This window comes from Octopus sinensis, linkage group LG30 (genome assembly GCF_006345805.1).
Source record: "Octopus sinensis linkage group LG30, ASM634580v1, whole genome shotgun sequence".
In the NCBI taxonomy this organism is placed as follows: Eukaryota; Metazoa; Mollusca; class Cephalopoda; order Octopoda; family Octopodidae; genus Octopus; species Octopus sinensis.
In genome coordinates, this window is record NC_043026.1 from 9,127,541 (window position 1) to 9,155,389 (window position 27,849).

Here is a 27,849-nt window from a genome sequence, read left to right on the forward strand (position 1 = left end):
AGCTTGGTTAACGCCATGGAGTAAGCCCAGAAAACTACCACCAATTTAGGAGGAGCTCAAAATGCTGATTGTTCTTATAAATTGTCACATTGATAGTCATACATCTATATGAATAGATACACATTTAGTTAACACCAGAAGTACCGAGTGGTCATTTTTCACCAATTCTGCTTATTACTTTTTAATTTCTACAACTGTCTTGAATGTGCAATCATGAGCATCATATCAAGTATATGTGTATAGATATATATTTTTCACATGTAAATAAATGCTAAAAGAATGTATTTTCAAATCCTTTATTCACTGCATTTGCTGATATTTAAAATAAATTGTATTAAATAAAGATTTTCAATGACAGTCAAAAATTACTGTTATGGTCTTTGTAAGAGGAAAGAAATATTGGTACTTCTAGTGTTAACCCTTTAGCATTCAAACCAGCCATATTTGATTTAATATCCTACCTAATCAGAGTCGGCTTCTTACACCTACCCAACAATGTCATTCTGAAAATACACACATAGATGCAGGAGTGGCTGTGTGGTAATTTGCTGTGAATGTATGACAAATTGAAAATAACGTGAATAAACAAACATCACATTCGAAAGAGTAACCTTCAATATAAAGGGTCTAGTCACCATTTTCAGAGAGAAGGCTTTTCTCACGTATATGAATACGCTTGTGAGAAGTTAAGGCACTACTTTGAGAGAATGATTTACCACAGACATCACAGGGATATGGCTTCTCTCCTGTATGAATACGCTTGTGACGAGTTAAAACGCTACTCTGAGAGAATGATAAACCACAGATATCACAGTGATATGGTGTCTCTCCTGTATGAATACGTTTATGAGTAGTTAGGTTACTGCGGCAGAGAAAGATTTGTTACAGATGTCACAGTGATGTGGCTTCTCTCCTGTATGAATACGTTTATGATCAGTCAAAGCACAATTGCGAGGGAATGATTTACCACAGATATTACAAGAATATGGTTTCTCTCCTGTATGTGTACGTTTGTGAGAATTGAAAGCACTTCGGTCAGAGAATGATTTACTACAGATGTCACACTGATATGGCTTCTCTCCTGTATGAATGCGTTTATGAGAAATGAAAGCACTTTGGTTAGAGAAAGATTTACCACAGATATCACAGTGATACGGCTTCTCTCCAGTATGAATACGTTTGTGGTTAGACAACTTATCACTTCGAGAGAATGATTTACCACAGATGTCACACCGAAATGGCTTCTCCCCTGTATGAACACGTATGTGTGAATTTAAAGCACTTCGATTAGAGAATGATTTACTACAGATCTCACAGTGATAGGGCTTCTCCCCTGTATGAATACGTTTGTGTACAGTCAAGGAACTACTTGTAGAGAACAGTTTACCACAGGTATCACAGTGAAATGGCTTCTCTCCTGTATGAATATATTTATGTTCAGTTAAGTTAGAACTCACGGAGAATGATTTACCACAGATATCACAGTGATATGGCTTCTCTCCTGTATGGAAGCGTTTATGAGTAGCTAAGTAGCCACTTTGATAGAATGATTTACCACAGATATCACAAGGATATGGTGTCTCTCCTGTATGAATACGTTTGTGATTAGTTAGGGTACTTCTTAGAGAGAAAGATTTGTTACAGACATCACAGAGAAATGGCTTCTCTCCTGAATGGAAACGTTTGTGATTAGTTAGGGTACTTCTTAGAGAGAAAGATTTGTTACAGACATCACAGTGAAATGGCTTCTCTCCTGTATGGATATATTTATGTTTAGCTAAGGTGTCATTTCGGAAGAATGATTTACCACAGATATCACAAGAATATGGTGTCTCTCCTGTATGAATACGTTTGTGATTAGTTAGGGTACTTCTTAGAGAGAAAGATTTGTTACAGATGTTGCAGCGATATGGCTTCTCACCTGTATGAATACGCTTGTGAGAAGTTAATCTGCTTTTGCTTGAGAGTGATTTGCCACAGATATTACAGGAATATGGTGTCTCACCTGTATGAATACGTTTGTGAGAAGTTAAACTGCTTTTGCTTGAGAGCGATTTACCACAGATATTACAGGAATATGGTGTCTCACCTGTATGAATACGTTTGTGCTTCGTTAGGGTACTTCCTAGAGAGAAAGATTTGCTACAAATGTTGCACTGATATGGCTTCTCTCCTGTATGAATACGCTTGTGAGAAGTTAATCTGCTTTTGCTTGAGAGTGATTTGCCACAGATATTACAGGAATATGGTGTCTCACCTGTATGAATACGTTTGTGAGAAGTTAAACTGCTTTTGCTTGAGAGCGATTTGCCACAGATATTACAGGAATATGGTGTCTCACCTGTATGAATACGTTTGTGCTTCGTTAGGGTACTTCCTAGAGAGAAAGATTTGCTACAGATGTTGCACTGATAAGGCTTCTCTCCTGTATGAATACGTTTGTGATTAATTAGGTTACAATTTACCGTGAAAGATTTGTTACAGACGTCACACTGATATGGTTTCTCTCCTGTATGAATACGTTTATGGTCAGCTAAAGCACTGCAGCCAGAAAATGATTTACTGCAGATATTACAGGAATATGGCATCTTCCCTGTATGAATACGTTTGTGCATATTCAAGTGGACCCTTTTGAGAGAATGATTTACTACAGATATTGCATTGATATGGCTTCTCTCCTGTATGAACACGTTTGTGCTTATTCAAGCTGCTCCTTTGAAAGAAAGCCTTTTTATAGACATCAGTCATGTGACAATTTTTATCTCCCCTTTATCTTCTGGAGAAGTCAAATCCTTTAGTTTCCCACTGTTATTCTTCAAAATTCACAATATATATATATAAATATATATGTTTTCTTCTTTGTACTTCTATAGTCTTTTGTTTGCAAGTATTTCGACTGCTGTAGTTCTGTCCAGTGTTACCTTTGTCCCAAAACACGTTAGTAAATTTATCCAAGTTTAATTTGCAAAGAGACACATCTTGTAGACACTCCAGCCAGTGATGTCCAGAAGGTTTGCTAATAACACAATTCAGAGTAAATATATCAGAGGAATTCTGCCATAGATTTATAGAAACAATCTTATATATCTGTTCTGTACAATATTTTCATTTTGGTCTTTAAAAGATGATAAATAATGAGAATGTATCTTCAGTTATGCCAATGTCATCTGATATTCTGAAACAATAAAGAAACAACAGTGTAAGATATAGAGGTTACTTAAAAAAATACAGATTCAACATTTCCATAGAGGTAAGTTCTACATATTAAAATTTACCATGTTGGAGCATCACTTTAAAGGGCTTTAGTCAATCAAATTTTATGAGCCTGATACCTATTCTATCAATCTCTTTTGCTAAACCACTAAGTTACGGGGATATAAACACACCAATACTGGTTGTTAAATGTTGATGGGCCAACAAAAAATGATACACGCACGCACACATATATATGTGTGTGTATATTTTATTTAATTCTTTCACAGGAAGGACTAGTTCGACGAGACGTGTTCTGTCCTCACCTTCGAAACAAGCTAGAGTTGAACTAGGGACAGCTGATGAAGGGGATTTTTCCTTGTGTAGTTGTCTTGTACTCTGTTTTTTTGTTGTTAAAAAAATGGTGTCCTGTACTCACGTATATATATTTATATATGCATGTATATATACATGTAGATGTAGGTACGTACATATATGTTTGTATGTATGCATATATTTTATTTATTACACTATTGTATGACTGAGTGCCTTCGCGTCGATTCGATCAGTTTGGTTTGGTTTGGTTTCTTCTTCTTCACTAAGCTGGTTTATATATATATATATATCATCATCATCATCATCGTTTAACGTCCGTTCTCCATGCTAGCATGGGTTGGACGGTTCGACCGGGGATCTGGGAAGTCAGAAGGCTGCCCCAGGCTCCGGTCTTATCTGGCAATGTTTCTACAGCTTGATGCCCTTCCTAATGCCAACCACTCCGTGATTGCAGTGGGTGCTTTTTACGTGCCACCTGCACTGGAGGCAGGCGAGGCTGGCATCGGCCACGGTCGGATTGGTGCATTTTACGTGCCACCTGCACGGAAGCCAGTCAAGGCGGCACTGGCTTCGGCCACGATTCGGATGGTGTTTTTTACGTGCCACCGACACGGAAGCCAGTCGAGGCGGCGCTGGCATTGGCCACGATTCGGATAGTGCTTTTCACGTATCTCCAGTCCAGGGGTCCTGGCATCTGCCAGATGCCAGTCATAGGATTGGTTCAATTTCGATTTCGAATATATATATATATATATATATCGTTTTCTAAGTGTTTTGCATTCTTGTCCAAGTTTGTATTTTTCTACATATAATAATACTATATATATATATGCACAAACACACATAAATACATTGAGCGCTTAGTTTCAGAGAAAAAAATGCAAATGATGTGAAATTAATGAAGATCAACTAAATAAAAAATACCCAGAATAAAAGATTATCCATCGCTTCTTGACTAAGTCAATTAACCTCAGACAGAGAATAGAAGAGAGAAAAGAATATTGATTGTTAAAGACGAAACATCATCCAGATATCTTATTAACCTTCCTGAATTACAGTCGGGTTGAAAGTTGAGGGAAAATTTCTTGAAAATAAAAGGATCTGCGATTAGTCAATGATTCGAACTACAAGTTCAACGACTCTGGCGACCAATTTTCAGTCGTAAATACGGTACTACTAGCGAACAATGGTCCTGGTGCGCGCACTCGTGCTAGCTAGACCGTAAATAGTCGACCCTACGACATTTTAACCCTAACCCTAAACCTAATTTTTTAACCCTAACCCTAACAACCCATATATGAAAAAAAACACTTTCTCGAAATTTATGCGGTACTTATACCGAAGTTACGCCAATTTATTTGCTTAGTTTAAAAAATGATTTACTTTGTTCAAAAACTATTATTTAATTTTCTTTGATAGGAGTGGCTGTGTGGTAAGTAGCTTGCTTACCAACCACATGGTTCCAGGTTCAGTCCCACTGCGTGGCATCTTGGGCAAGTGTCTTCTGCTATAGCCTCGGGCCGACCAATGTCTTGTGAGTGGATTTAGTAGACGGAAACTGAAAGAAGCCTGTCGTATATATGTATATATATATATATGTATGTGTGTGTATATGTTTGTGTGTCTGTTTGTCCCCCTAGCATTGTTTGACAACCGATGCTGGTGTGTTTACGTCCCCGTCACTTAGCGGTTCGGCAAAAGAGACCGATAGAATAAGTACTGGGCTTACAAAAGAATAAGTCCCGAGGTCGAGTTGCCTGATTAAAGGCGGTGCTCCAGCATTGCCGCAGTCAAATGACTGAAAGAAGTTAAAGAGTATGTAATCAGCCTTGAAATACAAACACGCGCAAGTCGTTATAGGATCGACTACTTACGATTAGCTAGCGCGAGTGCGCGCACCGGGACCACTGTTCGTTAGTAACGATACCTATAAAATAATAATTCCAAAGACGCAGGGAGAAATGGGACATTACTCATTTTGCCCCGCTTACTAATCTTGTCTCCTCTATATGCAGAAACGAACATTCAATAGATTATAAAGCATTGGTTTCTCAACATTTCGGCATTCTTTCGGTATAACTCGACAAAAATCAAACCATTTCACTTCGGGTATTTCCGTGGAAGCAAATGACAGTTCAATTCTGTTTTCTGCTTGGAAATTTGCAGATTTTTACATACACACACGAAACGGGTAAGAACAAATATGCAAGGCTTCTTTTTGGCGTAACTTCGGTATAGGTATACACCTTTTTGGCGTAACTTCGGTATAGGTATACACCTTTTTGGCGTAACTTCGGTATAGGTACCGGATACATTTCAAGAAAGTGGGGGTTTTTTTTTATATATATATGCGGTTTAGGGTTAAGGGTCGGAGAAAAGGGCTTCTGTTATCTTCAGAAATGTAAACAAAGCCACGTGTGTACTTATACCGAAGGATCGCCCCTTTTTTTTTCTTCGAGTTTAAAATCCATACTTGACAACTCACGGAAATACCCGAAGCGAAGTGTTTTGATTTTGTCGAGTTAAATCGAAGGAATGCCAACATTTCCGTGGTTGGAATGTGAATTTTCCGAGGCCTCTCCCCCACCCCCTTTCGCGTGCGCGAATTTTTTTTTTCATATTCGTTCATAGGAAGTTGTTTTACACCTATTACACACTTTTTTTTTTGATTTTCTGATACTTGTTACGCCCTATATTAACCATTTTAAGAACATTTCTCCACCTAAAACACACAACAAACAACTTAAAGAAGAAACGATGGAGCGTGTAGGAGGTTGCCGCCATAGCTAGAAATAGCAGCCAAATGTGGAACAAAATCTGATTCACAAAGTATCGAAAGGTTAAATGTTTTCGTTGTTTAATACTTACGCAAATGTCTTTATAAAGGATGGTGTTGTTGTTATGAGTGCATCAGGTGGGAGAGAAATGTATTATAAATGTGTTTGGGAGTGAATTGAGAGAAATTCTGGCTTCTCCTGATCTAATCAATGAAAGCGGAAGTGTGTTTAATGCGCATGCGTATAATTTCAAAATTCGGCACAAGGCCAGCAGTTGCGGGGGAAGGGGTGGTACATAAGTGGATTACTTGGACCCTAGTAGTCAACTGGTATTTATTTTATGGAACCCCAAAATAGCGAAAGGCAAAGTAGACCCTAACGGAATTAGGGGATCTTTTCGGTTTGAACGGCAGTTTTTTTCTAGCGGTGTCATATGAAATTGTCACCCATAATTATGACCCTAGTATCGATCTATTGCATTTCAATCTGTTTTAGGGTTAGTTAGGGTAAGGGTTAGGGGTGGGGGAAGGGTATCTTTTTTTCTTCACAAATGTAAATAAACCCAATCTGTTTCTTAAACGAGGGACATATTCATACGGCACGGAATGTTTGTTTTTTTACCTCAATAGACGTCATTGATTGGTTGAAATTGCAGAAATTGAAGTAAACAACAACAAATATCTTACAAACTATAGAATTTTCTCAATAAAGCCAAGACGAAAAGATGTTTTATAAACACATTCTACCAGTATACGAAGTTTAAAATTTTTTAGTTACCTAGAAATTATGTTCAAAACTGCCGTTCAAACCGGAAAGATCTGAATTAGGGCATACCTACACAAATGAGCCCCACCTCAGATTTGTTACTTCGTAGCTGCCAGAAAAAAGGATAATTTTTAATGAAATTTTCAATAAATACGCTTCAGAAGTCGGAGGCAATTACTTGGACCTCAGTAGTCAACTGGTATTTATTTTATGGAAAGGCGGCGAGTTGGCAGAAACGTTAGCACAGCGGGCGAAATGCGTAGCCGTTACGTTCTGAGTTCAAATTCCGCCGAGATCGACTTTGCCCTTCATCCTTTCGGGGTCGATAAATTAAGTACCAGTTACGCACTGGGGTCGATGTAATCGACTTAATACCTTTGTCTGTCCTTGTTTGTCCCCTCTGTGTTTAGCCCCTTGTGGGTAATAAAGAAATAGGTATATATTTTATGGAACCCCAAAATAGTGAAAGGCAAAGTAGACCTTAACGGAATTAGGGCATACCTACCCAAATGACCCCCCCTTCAGATTTGTTACTTCATAACTGCCAGAAAAAACGATCATTTTTAATGAAATTTTCAATAAATACGATTCAGATGTCGGATTTTATAAAAAAAAAAAAAACCTTTTTCCGGAAGTGTGAGGAAAGTTTCTGAAAATTTGCCAAAGTCTGTTTTGTTTTCTCATAAGTTTCAGAAGAGTGCACAGATTAGATTATATCGGAATTTAATAGCAAAAATTAAAGAAATCTCGTTGGCTTATATATATATATACATATTGACAAATTTCTTTCTGAAATTTCAACTTTTATTTTGAGATGTGTGTCACTATGGATGGGTAAATCCCATTGATCCTTTTTTTTTCCCTTCTCCCTAAGAAAATCTGATATAATGACCATGCACTGCCATTATAGACCACCACACAAACAGAATTGTTATAAGATTTTATATATATACTAGCAGTATCGCCCGGCATTGCTCAGGTATGTTTCGACCCTTTAGAATTGGAATTTTTGTAAAGTAAAAATTTTGCATTATGTAGCTTGTTATTCTCTTTAAGTGAACATTTTTCTGGTTGAAATACACCAAAAAATGGTGATACAGCAGTCAAAACATCGTAAAAAAATAGGAATTTTCATGGAAAAAAGCGCCTTTTTGATGTAAATAATTTTTGGTCTTAACATGGTCCGATTTGACTTTTTCCTTCTACGGAATGAAGAGCCAGCCTTCTTCTATCATAATCTCAATTTTGGTCAACTTGCGCTGCAGGGTCTCGGAGGAGATAGTGTTAGTTGAAGGCCACCAAACCTGCCATACACAGACAACTTATGCTTTATATATATTTATATCATCATCATTTAACATCCATCTTCCGTGCATCCATGGGTTAGTCATATATATGATATATTAATTTATACACTGGAGACTGGTGCAGCCTCCTGGCTGACCAGTCCTCAGTCAAACCGCCCAACCCATGCCAGTATGGAAAGCAGACATTAAATGATGATTATGATATATACACACACAAGGATATGGCCTATAATGACTATGCATGTTGGAATAACTTCATCACCACACACCACTTCCATGGGCTGTAATCTTCTCAACCGTATTCTACACTCCCACTTCAACAGGTCCAATATTAAACTCTCTTTTTACTCTTTTACTTGTTTCAGTCATTTGACTGCAGCCATGCTGGGGCAACACCTAAAAGAGATTTCATTCAGATGAATCGATTCTAGCACTTATTTTCTGTTAAGCCTCGAGCTTATTCTGTCGATCTCTTTTGTTGAATAGCTAAGTTGCTCATAACCAACATTCATTGTATGCTCGTACATCATCATCATTTAACGTCCGCTTTCCATGCTAGGATGGGTTGGACGATTTGACTGAGGGGTGGTGAACCAGATGGCTGCACCAGGCTTCAATCTTGATCTGGCAGAGTTTCTACAGCTGGGTGCCCTTCCTAATGCCAAGCACTCCGAGAGTGTAGTGGGTGCTTTTAAGTGCACTGGCACGGGGGCCAGTCAGGCGGGGGGTGGGGGGCTGGCGTACTATGGCAACAAAATCGCTCGAATCTTTTACACATGCCATAGCACAGGTGCCAGTAAGGCGATGATGCTGGTAACGATCACACTCAAATGGCGTTTTTTACGTACCACCGGCATGGAGGCCAGATGGCCACGATCACGCTCGGATGGTGCTCTGAACACCCTACTAGCACAGGCACAAGTGCCAGTAAGGCAACTCTGGTAACGATCACGCTCGAATGGTGTCTTTTAAGTGCCACTGGCACAGGAGCCGGTTAGCCGCTCTGTCAGCGATCACACTCGGATGGTGCTCTTTGCACCCCGCTAGCACGAACACCAGTTATCGATTCATGTAACGGCTTTTATTGATTGGTAAATATTATTAATATTGTTATATTTCGGAATGGTCATTTTGCCAGTTTAGCCAATAAAAACACACACACTATATATTTGGTGTTATTTATTTTTTTACATTAACCTTAATCTTATTTCGGCCAGAGTTCTTTCGTCACACTCCTGTTACCTCATCAGTGGTCCTTTGTTTTCTTCTTTCTTATTTGTGTCTCTCTTTCGCAGTTATGACGATAAAAAGTTATTGTTATTGCATACCGTAAGATGTGAAAGATAGACAATGCATGAAGTTTTTAGGAAATGTTTATTTGTCGTTACGTTACAAATACCTTGCCTCGACGGGCAGGTTTTCATACATCCAAAGACATGCGAAAATTAGATGCGGTAGAATGTTTGAGTTTGGGTTCTCTTCATTGTTTGGTAGTAATTCCAGAGAGAGATAGAATGATGTTGTAAGAGAACAGAATTTGAGTTAGTGAGAGTTGTAGGGTGAGGGACGTTGTGTCACAGTTGCTGGCAGTAAACTTCAATCCTCCCTCTGGCCAATGTTCTAGCTGGTCAGCCAGACTTCGTTCTCACTGAGCTGTCACCGGAGTGACTAACTGATTTTTGCTTGGGATGTTCTTGCTTTATAACTATCCAGAAGGATATATATATCATTTAGAACATAGATTTAGTTGGTAGTCTTGTTATCTATTCTAGCTTTTGGTGAAGTAGAAGAGGTTAGAAAGGGTCAAGTGGTGAAGACATTATTTCGGCCTAGCTAAAGTCATCTGGAAAATGTAAAAACTGCTGCTCGGTCGGAGAAAAATCATTGTTCCACCGTGGGAACAGTTCTGTAGCAGTGTTGATTTAAATTTGGCTATGGTGGATCGAATCCACTTCATGCAAGCAAGATTCACAACATATATATATATACATACATACATATATATATATAGATATATATATATATATGCAATAACAACACAAATCCAACGCTAATAGTATGGAGCACAAAAAACATGTCCACGTAATAAGACCAGAAGCAAGCTTCTTACCACACAACCATACTCTACTGGTTTTAATAGTTTCATAACAAAATTCATGCAAGACAAATTCAAAATCTGGAGGAAATTGCTTTTATTGAAAAAAAATATCCCACAGGTAAGTTACCTGAGATGTGGTGACATAAACTATAGAGTTGGGAGATTGTGAATACATTTATAGTTAAAGAGTGTCCCTTTTCTTTCTTTGGCCTAAAAGGAGCTTTGGCAATTACAGCAATTCCCTGATGAGTAGCTTGGTTATTGCCATGGAGAAAGCCCAGAACACTATCACCAATTTAGGAGGAGATCAAAAGCTTATTGCTCTTATGAATGTCACATTGATAGTCATACATCTATATGAATAGATACACATTTAGTTAACACCAGAAGTACCGAGCGGTCATTTTTCACCAATTCTGCTTATTACTTTTAATTTCTACAACTGTATTGAATGTGCAATCATGAGCATCATATCAAGTATATGTGCATAGATATATATTTTTCACATGTAAATAAATGCTAAAAGAATGTATTTTCAAATTCCTTTATTTCAACTGCATTTGCTGATATTTAAAATATAATGTATTAAATAAGATTTTCAATGACAGTCAAAAATTACTGTTATGGTCTTTGTAAGAGGAAAGAAAATATTGGTACCTTCTAGGGTTAACACCTTTAGCATTCAAACCAGCAATATTGATTTAAGATCCTACTACTCAGAGTAGGTCTTCTTCACCTTCAATATAAAGGGTCTAGTCACCATTTACAGAGAGAAGGCTTTTCTCACGTATGAATACGCTTGTGAGAAGTTAAGGCACTACTTTGAGAGAACGATTTACCACAGACATCACAGGGATATGGCTTCTCTCCTGTATGAATACGCTTGTGACTAATTAAAGCACTACTTACAGAAAATGATAGACCACAGATATCACAGGGATATGGCTTCTCTCCTGTATGAATACGCTTGTGGACCAGTTAAAGCGCTACTCTGGAGAATGATAAACCACAGATATCACAGTGATATGGTGTCTCTCCTGTATGAATACGTTTATGAGTAGTTAGGTTACTGCTGGCAGAGAAAGATTTGTTACAGATGTCACAGTGATGTGGCTTCTCTCCTGTATGAATACGTTTATGATCAGTCAAAGCACAATTGCGAGGGAATGATTTACCACAGATATTACAATACCGATAGAACCATTTCACACTGTGATGTTTGTGGTAATCATTCGCGGAAAAGAATGATTGGATTTCACACCAACGTGTTCATACAAGAGAAGCCATTTCACTGGTGAAAGCGGGGTAAAGCATTCTCTCACCGTAATAGTTAACTGATCATAAACGTATTCACACAGGAGAGACACCATATTCTTGTAATATCTGCAGTAAATCATTTTCTAGCAGCAGTTCTTTGACTGCTCACAGACGTGTTCACAGGAGCAGAAACCAAGATCACTGTGACATCTGCAACAAATCTTTTTCTGTCAGTAGTCAGCTAACTCTCATAAACGTATTCATACAGGGGAGAAGCCATATCACTGCAACATCTGTAACAATCTTTCTGTCACCTGAATACCCTAACTACTCTAAACGTATTCATACAGGGGAGAAGCCATTTCACTGTGTCATCTGGTGGTAAATCATTCTCTGCCGAAGTGTTTTCATTTCTCCACAGCGTATTCATACAGGGAAGAAGACCATATCAGTGTAACAGCTGTAGTAAAATTCTCTCAAAAGGGTGTCTTGTTACTCACAAATCTATTCACAGTTTGAGACACCATATTCCTGTAAGATCTGTGGCAAGTCGCTCTCCAAGCAAAAAGAAGTTTAACTTCTCACAACGTATTCATACGGTGAGAAAGCCCATTGCTTGCAAATCCTCTGTAACAAGTCTTCTCTGTAAGTAGTAATCTGACTCTTCACAAGCTTATTCATACAGGAGAGACACCATATTCTTGTGATATCTGTGTCAATCATTCTCCCGAAATGACACATTAACTAATCACAAACGTTTCCATACAGGAGAGAAGCCGTATCACTGTGATGTCTGTAATAATCTTTCTCTCATAGAAGTACCCTAGAGGAATCAAAACACAACGCATTCATACAGGAGAGAAGCCATACCACTGTGGATGTCTGTGGTAAATCATTCGTGAAAGTTCCAAATTGCTTGTACACAACGTATTCATACAGGAGAGAAGCCTTTCACTGTGTGTCTGTGGTACATCATTCTCTAACCTTAGTGCTTAATTCACACCCGATTGTTCATACAGGGGAAAGCGATTTGGCTGTGATTTTGTGGTAACATTCTCTCAAAGTTATAACTTGACTACAACCAAACGTATTCATACTGGAGATAGCCATATCACTGTGATGTCTGTGCTAAATCCTCCTTCTCCGACCAGCTGCTTTAAGTAGTCACAAGCGTATTCATACAGGAGAAAACCATATTCTTGTAATATATGTGGTAAAATCATACTCTCGAAGTAGTTCTCTCCTTCTCACAAACGTACACATACAGGAGAGAACCATATTCTTGTAATATATGTGGTAAATCATCCCTCTCAGCACCACTTTAACTTCTCACAAACGTACACATACAGGTGAGAAACCATATTCTTGTAATATATGTGGTAAATCATTCGCTCATAGTAGTTCTCTCACTTCTCACAAACGTACACATACAGGAGAGAAACCATATTCTTGTAATATATGTGGTAAATCATTCCCTCGCACAACAACCCGCTTTAACTTATCATAAACGTATTCATACAGGAGAGAAACCAATTCTTGTAATATATGTGGTAAATTATTCCCTCGCAACACCGCTTTAACTTATCATAAACGTATTCATACAGGTGAGAAGCCATACCTGTGATATCTGTGGCAAATCATTCTCTCGGAGTAGCGTTTTAACTACTCATAAACGTATTCATACAGGTGAGAAGCCATACCACTGTGATATCTGTGGCTATATCATTTTCTGTAAGTCCTTCTTTGACTAATCACAAGCGTATTCATACAGGAGAGAAGCCATATCACTGTGATATCTGTGGTCTATCATTTTCTGTAAATCCTTCTTTGACTAAACACAAGCGTATTCATACAGGAGAGAAGCCATATCCCTGTGATAGCTGTGGCAAATCATTCTCTCATAGTAGTGCCTTAACTTCTCACAAGCGTATTCATACATGAGAAAACCTTTTCTCTGTGAGTGGTGACTGAACCCTTTACCATGCAGGTTATTCTGTCGAATGTGATGTTTATTTATTCACATTATTTTCAACTTGTCTTACATTATCTCACAGCTTTCAAGTTTTTACTATATGATTGTTTGTATTTAGAATGACATTGTAGGGTAGGTGCAAGAGGCCAACTCTGGCTATTTGACCGTAAGATAGATAGAAAATTTGGACCAGGTATGGCCACTTTAAATGCTAAAGAGCTAACCCTACAAGTAACAACACATTTCTTACTTCCTACAAGGACCATAGGGCTCATCAATATCTATCCTAGACTTCATAAAAATTCGAAATAAAAAGTTAAGTATATAGGTTGATTGCCGTTCGCATTCTTCGAGATAAACTCGACAAAAATCAAAACTTCGGGTATTTCCGTGGAAGTAAATGACAGTTCGAGGCGATGTTTCGGTTGTCGTAGCACAAGTTTCCGTCGATTTCCGTAAAAAACTTTTATTTTTTTACATAAGTATGAGAGCGAAGAGACGAAGAGGAAGCGATTTTATGACGAGGAAAGTTTCCTTTGAAGTTATCTTCCAGGGGAAGCATTGATGTACATGTGTGTGTGTGTGTGTGGTGTGTGTGTGTTTGATGGGGGTGTGGGAGACAGACAGTATGTTGTGTAAGTGAAGTGCTTCTGTTAGTGTGTGTGAAGAGACAGAGTAATGTGTGAAAGAAAGAGATAACTGAAATTTTTACTCGGTGTGTATGTGTGGTGTGTGTGTGTAGGTATGTATGTATGTATGTATGTATGGCCGATTCAGTGTTTACATTTTTTACGGAAAAATCGACGGAAACGTGGCTACGACAACCGAAACATCGCCCAGTTTGATTCTGTTTTTGCTTGAAATTTGCGGATTTTACATACACACACACACGAAACAGGTAAAGAACGAATATGCAAGGCTTTTTTTCTTCAAGTTTTAAAATCTATACTCCACAACCCACGGAAATACCCGAAGTAAATGTTTTGATTTTGTCGAGTAATATCGAAAGAATGCATACTTCAAATGAAAAAAGAACAGAAAATAATTGCAAATGATGAGAAATTAATGAAGTCGACTAAAAAAAAAAAAAAAAATCAACATAGGCGCGGAGTGGTGTGTGGTAGTGGGCTTGCTTACCAACCACATGGTTCCGGGTTCAGTCCCACTGCGTGGCATCTGGGCAAATGTCTTCTGCTATAGCCCGGGCCGACCAAAGCCTTGTGAGTGGATTTGGTAAACGGAAAACTGAAAGAAGCCTGTCGTATATATGTATATATATATGCGTGGGTGTGTTTGTGTGTCTGTGTTTGTCCCCCTAGCATTGCTTGACACCGATGCTGGTGTGTTTACGTCCCCGTCACTTAGCGGGTCGGCAAAAGAGACCGATAGAATAAGTACTGGGCTTACAAAGAATAAGTCCCCGGGGTCGATTTGCTCGACTAAAGGCGGTGCTCCAGCATGGCCGCAGTCAAATGACGGAAACACGTAAAAGAGTATAAAATATTATCAATAGCTTCTTAATGATCTCTTCGTGATAAATGTCGGTGATTAAGTTTAATTAACTTGTTACAGAGAACTTAATAATTTCTTCTTTTTAACACCTTGAGGTTAATAAGAAAATATGGAAATTAGACATTACTGATTTTGCCCCACCTTAAACATTATTTTCCATAATTGTCTGGGGTAAAAAAAATTGACTTGGAATCCAACAATTCAACAGAGAAACGAATATTGATGTTTAAACACTGAACATCATTCAGATATTTTAATTAGCAAACCTCAATTAGAATCGGGTTGAAAGATGAGGCAAAAATCTCTGGAAAATAAAAAAAAGACCTGCCAACTGACTGTTCCGGACTGCATCTTTAACAACTGCGACGACCAATTTTCAGTCGTAAAATATAAATTAGCAGTACTCGCAATATAACGTTTCCAAACAGGTAAGGAATAAAATAAGGAGAAATTACTCATTTTGCCCCACTTACCTATTTTGACACCTACCTGCTATCAAGAAACCAACATTCGATAAATTATAATAAAACATTGGTTTCTCAACATTTCTTTGGTTGGAGCTTATTTGGGAATATTTCTCCAACTAAAACACAACAAACGAACGTGGAAACGATGGAGCGTGTAGGAGGAAATGAGGAATTACTCATTTTGCCCCGCTTACTAATTACGTCCACTTCCCTATATCGACAAATTATAATAAAGCATTGGTGTCTTAACATTTCTGGGTACTATTAGCGAACAGTGGTCCCGGTGCGCGCACACGCGCCAGCTAGTCATGACTAGTCGATCCTTTGTGATTTTGCGTTATTTACTTTGTTTAACAAAATTTATTTACTTTGTGTAAAAAAAAAATTGGCGATCTTTCGTCTCTAGTAGACCTTTCCGTCGATTTCCGTAAAATTTTTTTTTTTTTTTTACATATGGGCTTGCGGGAACTTTTGAAGTAATATACATACATATACACATACACCGAGTAAAAAATTTCAGTTATCTCTCTCTTTCACACATTACTCTGTCTCTTCACACACACTAACAGAAGCACTTCACTTACACAACCCCCTGTCTGTCTCCCACACCCCATCAAACACATACACACACACACATGTACATCAATGCTTTCCATGCACGGTAACTTCAAAAGAACTTCCCTCGTCATACAATCGCTTTCTCTTAGTCTCTTTCGCTCTCATTACTTCAAAAGTTCCCGCAAGCCCATATGTAAAATAATAAAAGGTTTTTACGGAAATCGACGGAAAGGTCTACTAGAGACGAAAGATTGCCAAAAAATTATATATTTTGTGTTTTATTCACTTTGCTAGGTAGTCGTTGTAGGATCGACTAGTCACGACTAGCTAGCTCGGATGCGACAACAGGGACCACTGTTCGCTAGTAGTACCCATTTCTGTGGTTGGAGTTTATTTTAAGAACATTTCTCCACCTAAAACACACAACAAACAAACTTAAAGAAGAAACGATGGAGCGTGTAGGAGGTTGCCGCCATAGCTAGAAATAGCAGCCAAATGTGGAACAAAATCTGATTCACAAAGTATTGAAAGGTTAAATGTTTTCGTTGTTTAATACTCACGGAAATGTCTTTATAAAGGATGGTGTTGTTGTTGTTATGAGTGCATCAGGTGGGAGAGAAATGTATTATAAATGTGTTTGGGAGTGAATTGAGAGAAATTCTGGCATCAGACATCTAATGCTTGTCGTAACGTAATGAATGGAGGCGGAAATACGTTTAGTGCGCATGTGTCTCGTATTAAATCCTTGTTTTAAATTTTGACACGGGGCTAGCAATTTCGGGGGCGGGGTGGTACGTATGTCGATTACCTGGACCCTGGTAGTTAACTGGTATGGGCGGTGAATTGGCAGAAGCGTTAGCACGCCGGGCGAAATGCTTAGCGGTATTTCGTCTGCTGCTACGTTCTGAGTTCAAATTCCGTCGAGGTCGACTTTGCCTTTCATCCTTTCGGGGTCGATAAATTAAGTACCAGTTAAGCACTGGGGTCGATGTAATCAACTTAATACCTATGTCTGTCCTTGTTTGTCCCCTCTGTGTTTAGCCCCTTGTGGGCAATAAAGAAATAGGTATTTCGTCTGTCGTTACGTTCTGAGTTCAAATTCCGCCGAGGTCGACTTTGCCTCTCATCCTTTCGGGGTCGATAAATAAAGTACCAGTTACGCACTGGGGTCGATGTAATCGACTTAATACCTATGTCTGTCCTTGTTTGTCCCCTCTGTGTTTAGCCGCTTGTGGGTTATAAAGAAATAGGTATTTCGTCTGTCGTTACGTTCTGAGTTCAAATTCCGCCGAGGTCGACTTTGCCTCTTATCCTTTCGGGGTCGATAAATAAAGTACCAGTTACGCACTGGGGTCGATGTAATCGACTTAATACCTATGTCTGTCCTTGTTTGTCCCCTCTGTGTTTAGCCGCTTGTGGGCAATAAAGAAATAGGTATTTCGTCTGTCGTTACGTTCTGAGTTCAAATTCCGCCGAGGTCGACTTTGCCTCTTATCCTTTCGGGGTCGATAAATAAAGTACCAGTTACGCACTGGGGTCGATGTAATCGACTTAATACCTATGTCTGTCCTTGTTTGTCCCCTCTGTGTTTAGCCGCTTGTGGGTAATAAAGAAATAGGTATTTCGCCTGCCGCTACATTCTGAGTTCAAATTCCGCCGAGGTCGACTTTGCCTTTCATCCTTTCGAGGTCGATGAATTAAGTACCAGTTACACACTGGGTTCGATGTAATCGACTTAATACCTATGTCTGTCCTTGTTTGTCCCCTCTATGTTTAGCCCCTTGTGGGTAGTAAAGAAATTGGTATGGCAGGACTTCCTTTTATACCCCCATCCCCAAATCCCGCTTTTTTTTTTTAATTCGACGACGGAGTGCATGAATCTGAAAAAAAAAAAAAAGATGGCAAAAATCGGGATTTTGAAATTACCCCTCTCTCACCCCTAATTTCTTCATTTTTAACCTTTTTAGTAATTATTTTTATAAATGATTCTGAAAAAAAAATTACAAAAATTTTATAGTTACGGTTAGGGTTAGGGTTGGGGTTATGGTTTTAGGGTTAGGGTTAGGGTTTTAGGGTTACGGTTGGGGTTTTAAGGTTAGGGTTAGGCTTTTAGGGTTTTAGAGTTACGGTTAGGGGTTAGGGTTAGGGAACAAAGTCAGAAATGACGAAATTGGGGGGTAAAAGGGGGCAAAATTTCATAATGCTGATTTTTGGCAATTTTCTGGAACCTCTGTATCCAAAAACGGGGGTTTTTTGCCAAAAAACTTTTTTTAAATAAATAAAATTGGGATGAAATGGGACGGGAGAGAAAGTCTTTCTAAATACGTTCGTATGGTGTTGATGGCAATCTTTGGTTTTGACTCGACGGTGTGTTCATGCAACTCAGCTGTTACCATAGATACGGCTGCTGAAATTTGAAGTTGATGCTGATAAATTAGTGCGGATTATAAGAGGTTTCGGACCACCAGGATCCGAAAAGTCGGTGCTGTACTTATATTGTAGAATTTATATGGGGAGTAAAATTTAATGCTTAGCATTGTGAAAGAGACTCGTCACCGACGTCGACTTTGCCTTTCATCCTTTCGGGATCGATAAATTAAGTACCAGTGAAATACTGGAGGAAGGGGTGTAATTGACTAAGCCCTTCCCCCTAAATTTCAGGCCTTGCGCCTTTAGTTGAAGTGGAGGCGCAATGGCCCAGTGGTTAGGGCAGCGGACTCGCGGTCGAAGGATCGCGGTTTCGATTCCCAGACCGGGGGCGTTGTGTGTGTTTATTGAGCGAAGACACATAAATCTTCACAAGGCTCCGGCAGGGGGGGGGGGCGACCCCCTGTTGTGCTCTTTCGCCCCAACTTCCTCACACTCTTTCTTCCTGTTTCATGAGTAACGCTACGATGGACTGGCGTCCCGTCCAGCTGGGGGGAACACATACGCCACAAAAACCGGGAAACAGGGCCCATGAGCCTGGCTAGGCTTGAAAAGGGTGAGAAGAAGAAGAAGCCTTTAGTAGAAAGGATTATGTAAAAAAAAATTATTTCTTTATTTTTGTGGGTGGAAAATAACAGGAGTGGCTGTGTGGTAAGTAGCTTGTCTACCAACCACATGGTTCCGGGTTCAGTCCCACTGCGCGGCACCTTGGGCAAGTGTCTTCTACTATAGCCTCGGGCCGACCAAAGCCTTGTGAGTGGATTTGGTAGACGGAAACTGAAAGAAGCCCGTCGTATATATGTATATGACACATACATATAGGCGCAGGAGTGGCTCTATGGTAAGTAGCTTGCTTACCAACCACATGGTTCCGGGTTCAGTCCCACTGCGTGGCACCTTGGGCAAGTGTTTTCTACTATAGTCTAGGGCCGAACAAAGCCTTGTGAGTGGATTTGGTAGACGGAAACTGAAAGAAGCCCGTCGTATATATGTATATATATATATATATATATATATATATATATATATATATATATATATATATATATATATATATATATATATATATATATATATATGTATATGTGTGTGTGTGTGTGTTTGTCCCCTAGCATTGCTTGACAACCGATTCCGGTGTGTTTATGTCCCCGTTACTTAGCGGTTCGGCAAAAAAGAGACCGATAGAATAAGTACTGGGCTTACAAAGAATAAGTCCCGGGGTCGAGTTGCTCGATTAAAGGCGGTGCTACAGCATGGCCGCAGTCAAATGACTGAAACAAGTAAAAGAGTATTTTCTTTGAAGCCAGATCTATTGGTTTGCTTACTTGCATGTATCGTAGGGTTGGGGTGAAGACACTCAGTGTATCGATTATCTTTATTGGGTTCCTGTGAGGGAACCCTATTATGGAGTAGTCACCCCACCTTCCATGGCATTCAGACAGTTGCCTTGCATACCTCTATTGAGGTGAATATAATTTCAATACACATTGATATGACACCGCCAAAAAATGTTTACGGCAGAAATTTTATTCACCTCAATAGACGTCATTGATTGGTTGAAATTGCCGAAATGCAAGAAATTAAGCAACAAATAGCTTACAAACTACAGAATTTTCTCAATAAAGCCAAGAGGAAAAGCTGTTTTATGTAACACTTTCTACCAGTATACGAAGTTTAAAATTTTTTAATTACCTAGAAATTATGTTAAAAAACTGCCGTCCAAACCGAAAAGATCCCCATTCTGATTCTTAAACGAATATATAATATGTAATGTGTGTATCTGTGCAGGAAGTTTTTGACAAACTACGGCAGAAATTGTATTCACCTCAATAGACGTCATTGATTGGTTGAAATTGCCGAAATGCAAACAATTAAACAACAAATAGCTTACAAACTACAGAATTTTCTCAAGGAAGCCAAGAGAAAAAGATGTTTTATGTAACACTTTCTACCAGTATACAAAGTTTAAAAGTGTTTAGTTACAAAAAAATTATTTTAAAAGACTGCCGTTCAAACCGAAAAGATCCCCATTCTGATTCTTAAACGAATATATAATATGTATAATGTGTGTATCTGTGCAGGAAGTTGTTGACAAACTACGGCAGAAATTGTATTCACCTCAATAGACGTCATTGATTGGTTGAAATTGCCGAAATGCAAGAAATTAAGCAACTAATTAGGCTTACAAACTACAGAGTTTTTCTCAAGAAAGCCAAGAAAAAAATGTTTTATAAACACTTTCTACCAGTATACGAAGTTTAAAAGTGTTTAGTTTACAAAGAAATTATTTTAAAAATCTGCCGGTCAAACCGAAAAGATCCCCAATCTGTTTCTTAAACGAATATATAATATGTAATGTGTGTATCTGTGCAGGAAGTTTTTGACAAACTACGGCAGAAATTGTATTCACCTCAATAGACGTCATTGATTGGTTGAAATTGCCGAAATGCAAAAATTAAGCAACTAATTAGGCTTACAAACTACAGAGTTTTTCTCAAGAAAGCCAAGAAAAAAATGTTTTATAAACACTTTCTACCAGTATACGAAGTTTAAAAGTGTTTAGTTTACAAAGAAATTATTTTAAAAATCTGCCGGTCAAACCGAAAAGATCCCCAATCTGTTTCTTAAACGAATATATAATATGTAATGTGTGTATCTGTGCAGGAAGTTTTTGACAAACTACGGCAGAAATTGTATTCACCTCAATAGACGTCATTGATTGGTTGAAATTGCCGAAATGCAAAAAATTAAGCAACTAATTAAGCTTACAAACTACAGAATTTCTCAAGAAAGCCAAGAGCAAAAAAATGTTTTATAAACACATTCTACCAGTATACGAAGTTTAAAAATTTTTAGTTACCTAGAAATTGTTAAAAACTGCCGTTCAAACCGAAAAGACCCAAAGATGTTTTATAAACACATTCTACCAGTATACGAAGTTTAAAAGTGTTTAGTTACAAAGAAATTATTTTAAAAATCTGCCGGTCAAAGTGAAAAGGCCCGCTAAAATTTAAGAACTTGCGGTGCCGAGGTAGGGAAATAGAAATTTTGAAAACATTGATTTTTAATGGTATTCTCCCATATTCTCTGGCCAAGTCGACTCAGCCTTTCACCTTTTTCGCGGTTCTTTGTGACGAAATGTGAAAGCAATCTCTCATACGCATGCGCACTAAACGTACTTCCACCTCCATTCATCAACGTCTCTCAATTCACTCCCAAACACATTTATAATACATTTCTCAACCACCTGAAGCACTTCTAACAACAACAACACCATCCTTTATAAAGACATTTCCGTAAGTATTAAACAATGAAAACATTTAATCTTTTAATACTTTGGTGTCTCAGATGTCCTTTGATCTGTTCCACATTTGGCTGCTATTTCTAGCTATGGCGGCAACCTCCTACACGCTCCATCGTTTCTTCTTTAAGTTTGTTTGTTGTGTGTTTTAGGTGGAGAAATATTCTTAGAATAAACTCCAACCACAGAAATGCTGAGAATCCAATGCTTTATCATAATTCATCGAACCCTTGTTTCTTAATATAAGGTAAGGGACATACTTAGTAAGCGGGGCAAAATGAGTAATTCCTCATTTCTTCCTACACGCTCCATCATTTCCACGTTCGTTCGTTGTATTTTAGTTTGAGAAATATTCCCAAATAAACTCCAACCACAGAAATGTTGAGAATCCAATGCTTTCTTATAATTTATCGAATGCTTGTTTCTTGATAGGAGGATGGAAGCGAAATTAGTAAGCGGGGCAAAATGAGTAATTTCCACTTTATTCTTACTTTTCCATCTACCGTGTTTGATATCGTTACATTTTGATCATTGCTACATTGTGTTTAGGACTGAAAATTGGCGACCACAGTTGTTGAACTTGAAGTCCGAGACATGGTCAGGTGGCAGGTCCTTTTTATTTTCAAGAAATTTTCATTCAATATTCTTTTCTCTGCTTTTTTTCCCTATACAATTATAGAGGGATCATTACCATAGCCCCATCGGTTTTTTTTTCCCTTTTTTTTTTGTTATCCAGAAATCTACGTCTGCAGTTACGGATATAAGTAGCCTCTATATCTTACACTGTTGTTTCTTTATTATTTTAGAATATCAGATCACATTGGCATAACTGAAGATACATTCTCATTATTTATCAGCTTTTAAAGACCAAAATATTGTACAGAGCAGATGTATAAGATTGTTTCTGAAAATGTGTCGTAGAATTCCACTTGAAATGTGTTCTTAGCAAACTTTCTGGACTTCACTGGCTGGAGTGTCTACAAGATGAGTCTGTGAGGAAAATAAAATTGGATAAGTTTACTAGAGAGTATTCAGACGAAAGTAACACTGGACAGAAATACAGCAGTTGAAATATTTGTAAACAAAACAGTGTAGAAGCAAAGAGAAGGAAAAAATATATCTATTGTAATTTTGAAAGAAAAAATATGGAGAAGAGTGAGAAAGCAAAGGATTTGACTTTTCTAGAAGACAAAGTGAAGAAGAGACGTATATTGTCACACGAACTTGATGTCTGTAAAAAGGCCTTCTCTGAAAAGGGTAACTTGAATAAGCACAAACGTATTCATACAGGAGAGAAGGCATTTCACTGTGACATCTGTGGTAGATCATTCTCTGCAAATGGCAGATTGACTATACACAAATGTATTCATACAGGAGAGAAGCCATTTCACTGTGTCATCTGTGGTAAATCATTCTCTGACCGAAGTGTTTTCATTTCTCACAAGCGTATTCATACAGGAGAGAAGCCATATCAGTGTAACATCTGTAGTAAATCATTCTCCCAAAAGGGTGGCTTGGATAGGCACAAACATATTCATTCAGTTGAGACACCATATTCTTGTAATATCTGTGGCAAATCGCTCTCAAGCAAAAGAAGTTTAACTTCTCACAAACGTATTCATACGGGTGAGAAGCCATATCGCTGCAACATCTGTAACAAGTCTTTCTCTGTAAGTAGTAATCTGACTATTCACAAGCGTATTCATAGAGGAGAGACACCTTATTCTTGTGATATCTGTGGTAAATCATTCTCCCGAAATGACACATTAACTAATCACAAACGTTTCCATACAGGAGAGAAACCGTATCACTGTGATGTCTGTAATAAATCTTTCTCTCAAAGAAGTACCCTAACTAATCACAAACGCATTCATACAGGAGAGAAGCCATTTCACTGTGAAATCTGTGGTAAATCATTCTTTCAACTTGGCAACTTAGCTACTCATAAACGTTTCCATACAGGAGAGAAGCCATACCACTGTGATATCTGTGGTAAATCATTCTGTACAAGTTACGAATTGCTTGTACTCAAACGTATTCATACAGGAGAGAAGCCAAAGAACTACCTGGTTTTTAACAGTGAGAACATCAGATAAAATATATTATTGACATTAATAGTTTGTACTTCAGCTAATTGTCGAGAACTACATAATCCATGTTCCATTTTACTGAAAGATTTAAAAGGCATACTTAAATTTCATTAGTTTCAACAACCTGGGAAACACTAGGTTATTAATGCATAAAGTTGGTACCTTAGCTACGGGGAAGTAACACCTCTGTAATCTATCTTAGGTTAGTGATCTAAAAGGTATATTGAAAATTTGTTATTTTCCGTAAGTGGGCAATACCAGGTATTTCTGCTAGTATATATATATATATATATATATATATCATCATCATCATCATCATCATCATTTAACGTCCGCTTTCCATGCTAGCATGGGTTGGACGGTTCAACTGGGGTCTGGGTAGCCCGAAGGCTGCACCAGGCCAGTCAGATCTGGCAGTGTTTCTACAGCTGGATGCCCTTCCTAACGCCAACCACTCCGAGAGTGTAGTGGGTGATTTTATGTGCCTCCGACACAGGTGCCAGACGAGGCTGGCGAATGGCCATGCTCGGATGGTGTTTTTTATGTGTCACCGACACAGGTGCCAGACGAGGCTGGCAGACGGCCACACTCGGATGGTGTTTTTTATGTGCCACCGACACAGGTGCCAGATGAGGCTGGCGAACGGCCACAACGGATGGTGTTATGCGGTACTGGCTACGGCCACGTTCGGATGGTTTCCTTGTGTGCCACCGGCACTGGTACCACAAAGATACAAATTCCATTGATGTTCATCTATTTTGATTTGGTTTGATTTTCACTTGCCTCAACAGGTCTTAACAAGTGTCACAAGAAGGAAGGTATGCACAGGTGGACTGACTACGTCCCAGGTAGGGGCCACGGGTTATGGCCTGACTAGTCTTGCCGGGTCTTCTCACGCACAGCATACTTCCATAGGTCTTGATCTCTAGTCATTTCCTTGGTGAGACCTAAAGTTCGAAGGTCGTGCTTCACCACCTTGTCCCAGGTTTTCCTGGGTCTACCTCTTCCACAGGTTCCCTCAACTGCTAGGGTGTAGCACTTTTGCACACAACTATCTTCAGCCATTCTCGTCACATGACCATTTCAGCGCAGCCGTCTCTCTTGCACACCACAACTGACACTTCTTAGGTTCAACTTTTCTCTCAGGTACTTATACTCTGACGATTATGAACACTGACATTACACATCCATCGGAGCATATTGGCTTCATTTCTTGTGAGCTTACGCATATCCTCAGCAGTCACGGCCCATGTTTCACTACCATGTAGCATGGCTGTACGTACACATGCATCATACAGTCTGCCTTTTACTCTTAGCGAGAGGCCTTTTGTCACCAGCAGGGGTAAGAGCTCTCTAAACTTTGCCCAGGCTATTCTTACTCTAGCAGTTACACTTTCAGCACACCCACCCCCGCTACTGACTTGGTCTCCTAGGTAGCAGAAGCTATCAACTACTTCTAGTTTGTCTCCTTGGAACGTGGTAGAAGTTGGTCTCTGCACATTTCCAGTGTTTATTGCTCCTGAGCATCTGCCACAGACAAAAACTATTTTCCTAGTTAGCCTTCCTTTGACATTGCTGCACCTCTTATGTGTCCATAGCTTACACTTGGTGCACCTTATAGAGTTTCTACCTACACCTTTTTTACAGATCGAGCAGGGCCATCTACCTGAAGTCGTTTGTGATTGGTTCACCTTCTTACTTATTAGGACTTTGGTTTTGGCTAGGTTGATTCTAAGGCCCTTCAATTCTAATCCTTGTTTCCACACCTGAAACTTCTCCTCCAGTTCTGATAGTGACTCAGCAATTAGAGCAAGGTCATCAGCATAGAGGAGCTCCCAGGGGGATCCTGTCTTGAATTCCTCCGTTATTGCCTGGAGGACTATGATAAATAGGTGGGGACTGAGGACTGAACCTTGGTGGACCCCAACCTCTACTCGGAATTCTTCACTGTACTCGTTGCCAACCCTCACCTTACTAGCAGCGTCTCTGTACATGGCTTGCACAGCTCTCACTAACCATTCATCTATCCCTAGTTTCCTCATTGACCACCAGATAAGGGATCGGGGGACCCTGTCAAAGGCTTTCTCCAAGTCAACAAAAGCCAGGTACAAGGGCTTATCTTTGGCTAGGTATTTCTCCTGCAGCTGTCTTACCAGGAATATAGCATCAGTAGTACTTTTCCCTGGCACGAACCCAAACTGCATATCATCTAAGCTAACTCTCTCTCTAATTAATTGGGCTATAACCCTCTCCGTAACCTTCATTACCTGATCCAGCAGCTTGATGCCCCTGTAGTTATTTGTATCTAGGGTGTCACCTTTACCTTTGTAGCAGTTGACTATTATGCTGCTACACCAGTCATTGGGTATGACTCCTTCGTGTATCACCTGGTTAACTATACGGGTGACTATGCTATAGCCGACACTACCAGATATTTTGAGCATCCCTGCAGTAATTCCTGATGGGCCTGGGGCTTTCCCTGTTTTCATGCTTGTAATTGCCTTAACTACTAAGGAACTGTTAACTCGGATTGCTGGTCCCTCTGTTGGGTCGACATTCAGCAGACTCTCTTTATCCCATTCATTTTCCTCATTCAGCAACCTTTCATAGTGGCGTCTCCAAGCCTCTCTCTTGGCATCCTCATTTAGCGCAAGTGAACCGTCATCCTTGCGAACACATTTCTCTCCTACCACGTCACGATTCTCTCTCACACACTGTCTTGCAACACGAAATGCCTCAAGTCTTTCATCCTCACAGCGCAGGACATTGGCATATATATATATATATATATATATATATATATATATATATATATATAAATCCTTAAATCCTTAAAAATGTATTAGCCTGAAGGCCGCAGCCATGCTGGGGCACCACCGCTGAATGAACTACACTAATTTGTGAATCTACTTCTGATATGTGGCACTTGATCAACAAGGGAGTTCGATGCTGCTGCCCGCGTCCGCATCTCCTGTCGTGAGGTAGGTTCATCTGGGACTCCCGACAAGAAGAGATCCAGTTTAGTTTTAAAGAAACCCACATCCACACCATGTAAGTCTCTCAGGCATTTAGGGAGGATGTTAAAGAGCTGTGGTCCTCTGAAACCCAAGCTGTTGCAGTATCTAGACCTGTATTTTGATGGTGATGTTGGAATCTTTGGCACCATGCAGTGGCGCCCCGTTCTGCGGTTGGGGTAACTTTGAATGCCAAAGTTTGGGACAAGACCCTCCAGGATTTTCCAGATGTATATCACCGCATATCTCTCCCGCCTCCGCTCTAGGGAGAAGAGGTTTAATACCTTCAGTCTTTCCCAGTAGCTGATATTTTGCATTGAGACGATTTTCTTTGTGTAGCTTCTCTGAATTGCTTCAAGTTCTGCTGTTAGTTTTATATTGTGTGGTGACCACAGTTGGGAGCAGTAGTCCAAGCGGCTGAGGACGAATGTTTTCCATAGGACCATCAGTGTCTCCTTCTCTCTTGTTCTGAAAGTTCGGAGAATCCATCCAGCTAGCCGTCTGCATTTCATCACCAGATTAGCAATATGCATTTGGAAAGATGCATCATTGCTCATGTCAATGCCCAGGTCACGCACTGATTTTGACTCAGGGATTGCAATTCTTCCTGGGCCAGTGTATCCAGTCTGCACGTCGTTTACCTTTGTGTGCCGGTAGCACAGGGCCTGGAACTTACCTGCATTAAATTGCATGTTGTTGTCCTCAGCCTACCTGTATATTGAATCCAACTCCTGTTGGAGATGCGCAATATTTTCAGGGTTTTGTATTGCGTGGGA

The 27,849-nt window shown here is 39.3% G+C and overlaps 2 protein-coding genes and 1 long non-coding RNA gene across 3 annotated transcripts in view; 2 read left to right on the plus strand and 1 right to left on the minus strand.

Annotated features, from left to right (window-relative positions):
- Positions 1-256: 256 nt before the first annotated feature.
- On the minus strand, positions 257-11,708 carry LOC118768499 (zinc finger protein 253-like; the record flags this gene model as incomplete). Its single annotated transcript, XM_036515128.1, has 3 exons — positions 257-394; positions 1,147-1,511; positions 11,523-11,708. Coding segments are annotated over 3 exons (597 nt in total), but the record flags the coding sequence as incomplete, so codon positions are not given.
- An 11-nt stretch (positions 11,709-11,719) lies between these two features.
- The window catches only part of LOC115226790 (zinc finger protein 271-like), a 29,295-nt gene continuing 13,165 nt past the window's right edge, over positions 11,720-27,849 (plus strand). Inside the window, exons 1-2 of the mRNA XM_036515129.1 lie at positions 11,720-11,769; positions 11,880-12,110. Coding sequence (XP_036371022.1) covers positions 11,720-11,769; positions 11,880-12,110 — 281 coding nt within the window. The remainder of the gene's footprint in view (positions 11,770-11,879; positions 12,111-27,849) is intronic.
- On the plus strand, positions 21,862-23,303 carry LOC118768563. Its single transcript, XR_005004372.1, has 2 exons — positions 21,862-21,964; positions 22,776-23,303. It is a non-coding gene; the product is annotated as an uncharacterized LOC118768563 (long non-coding RNA).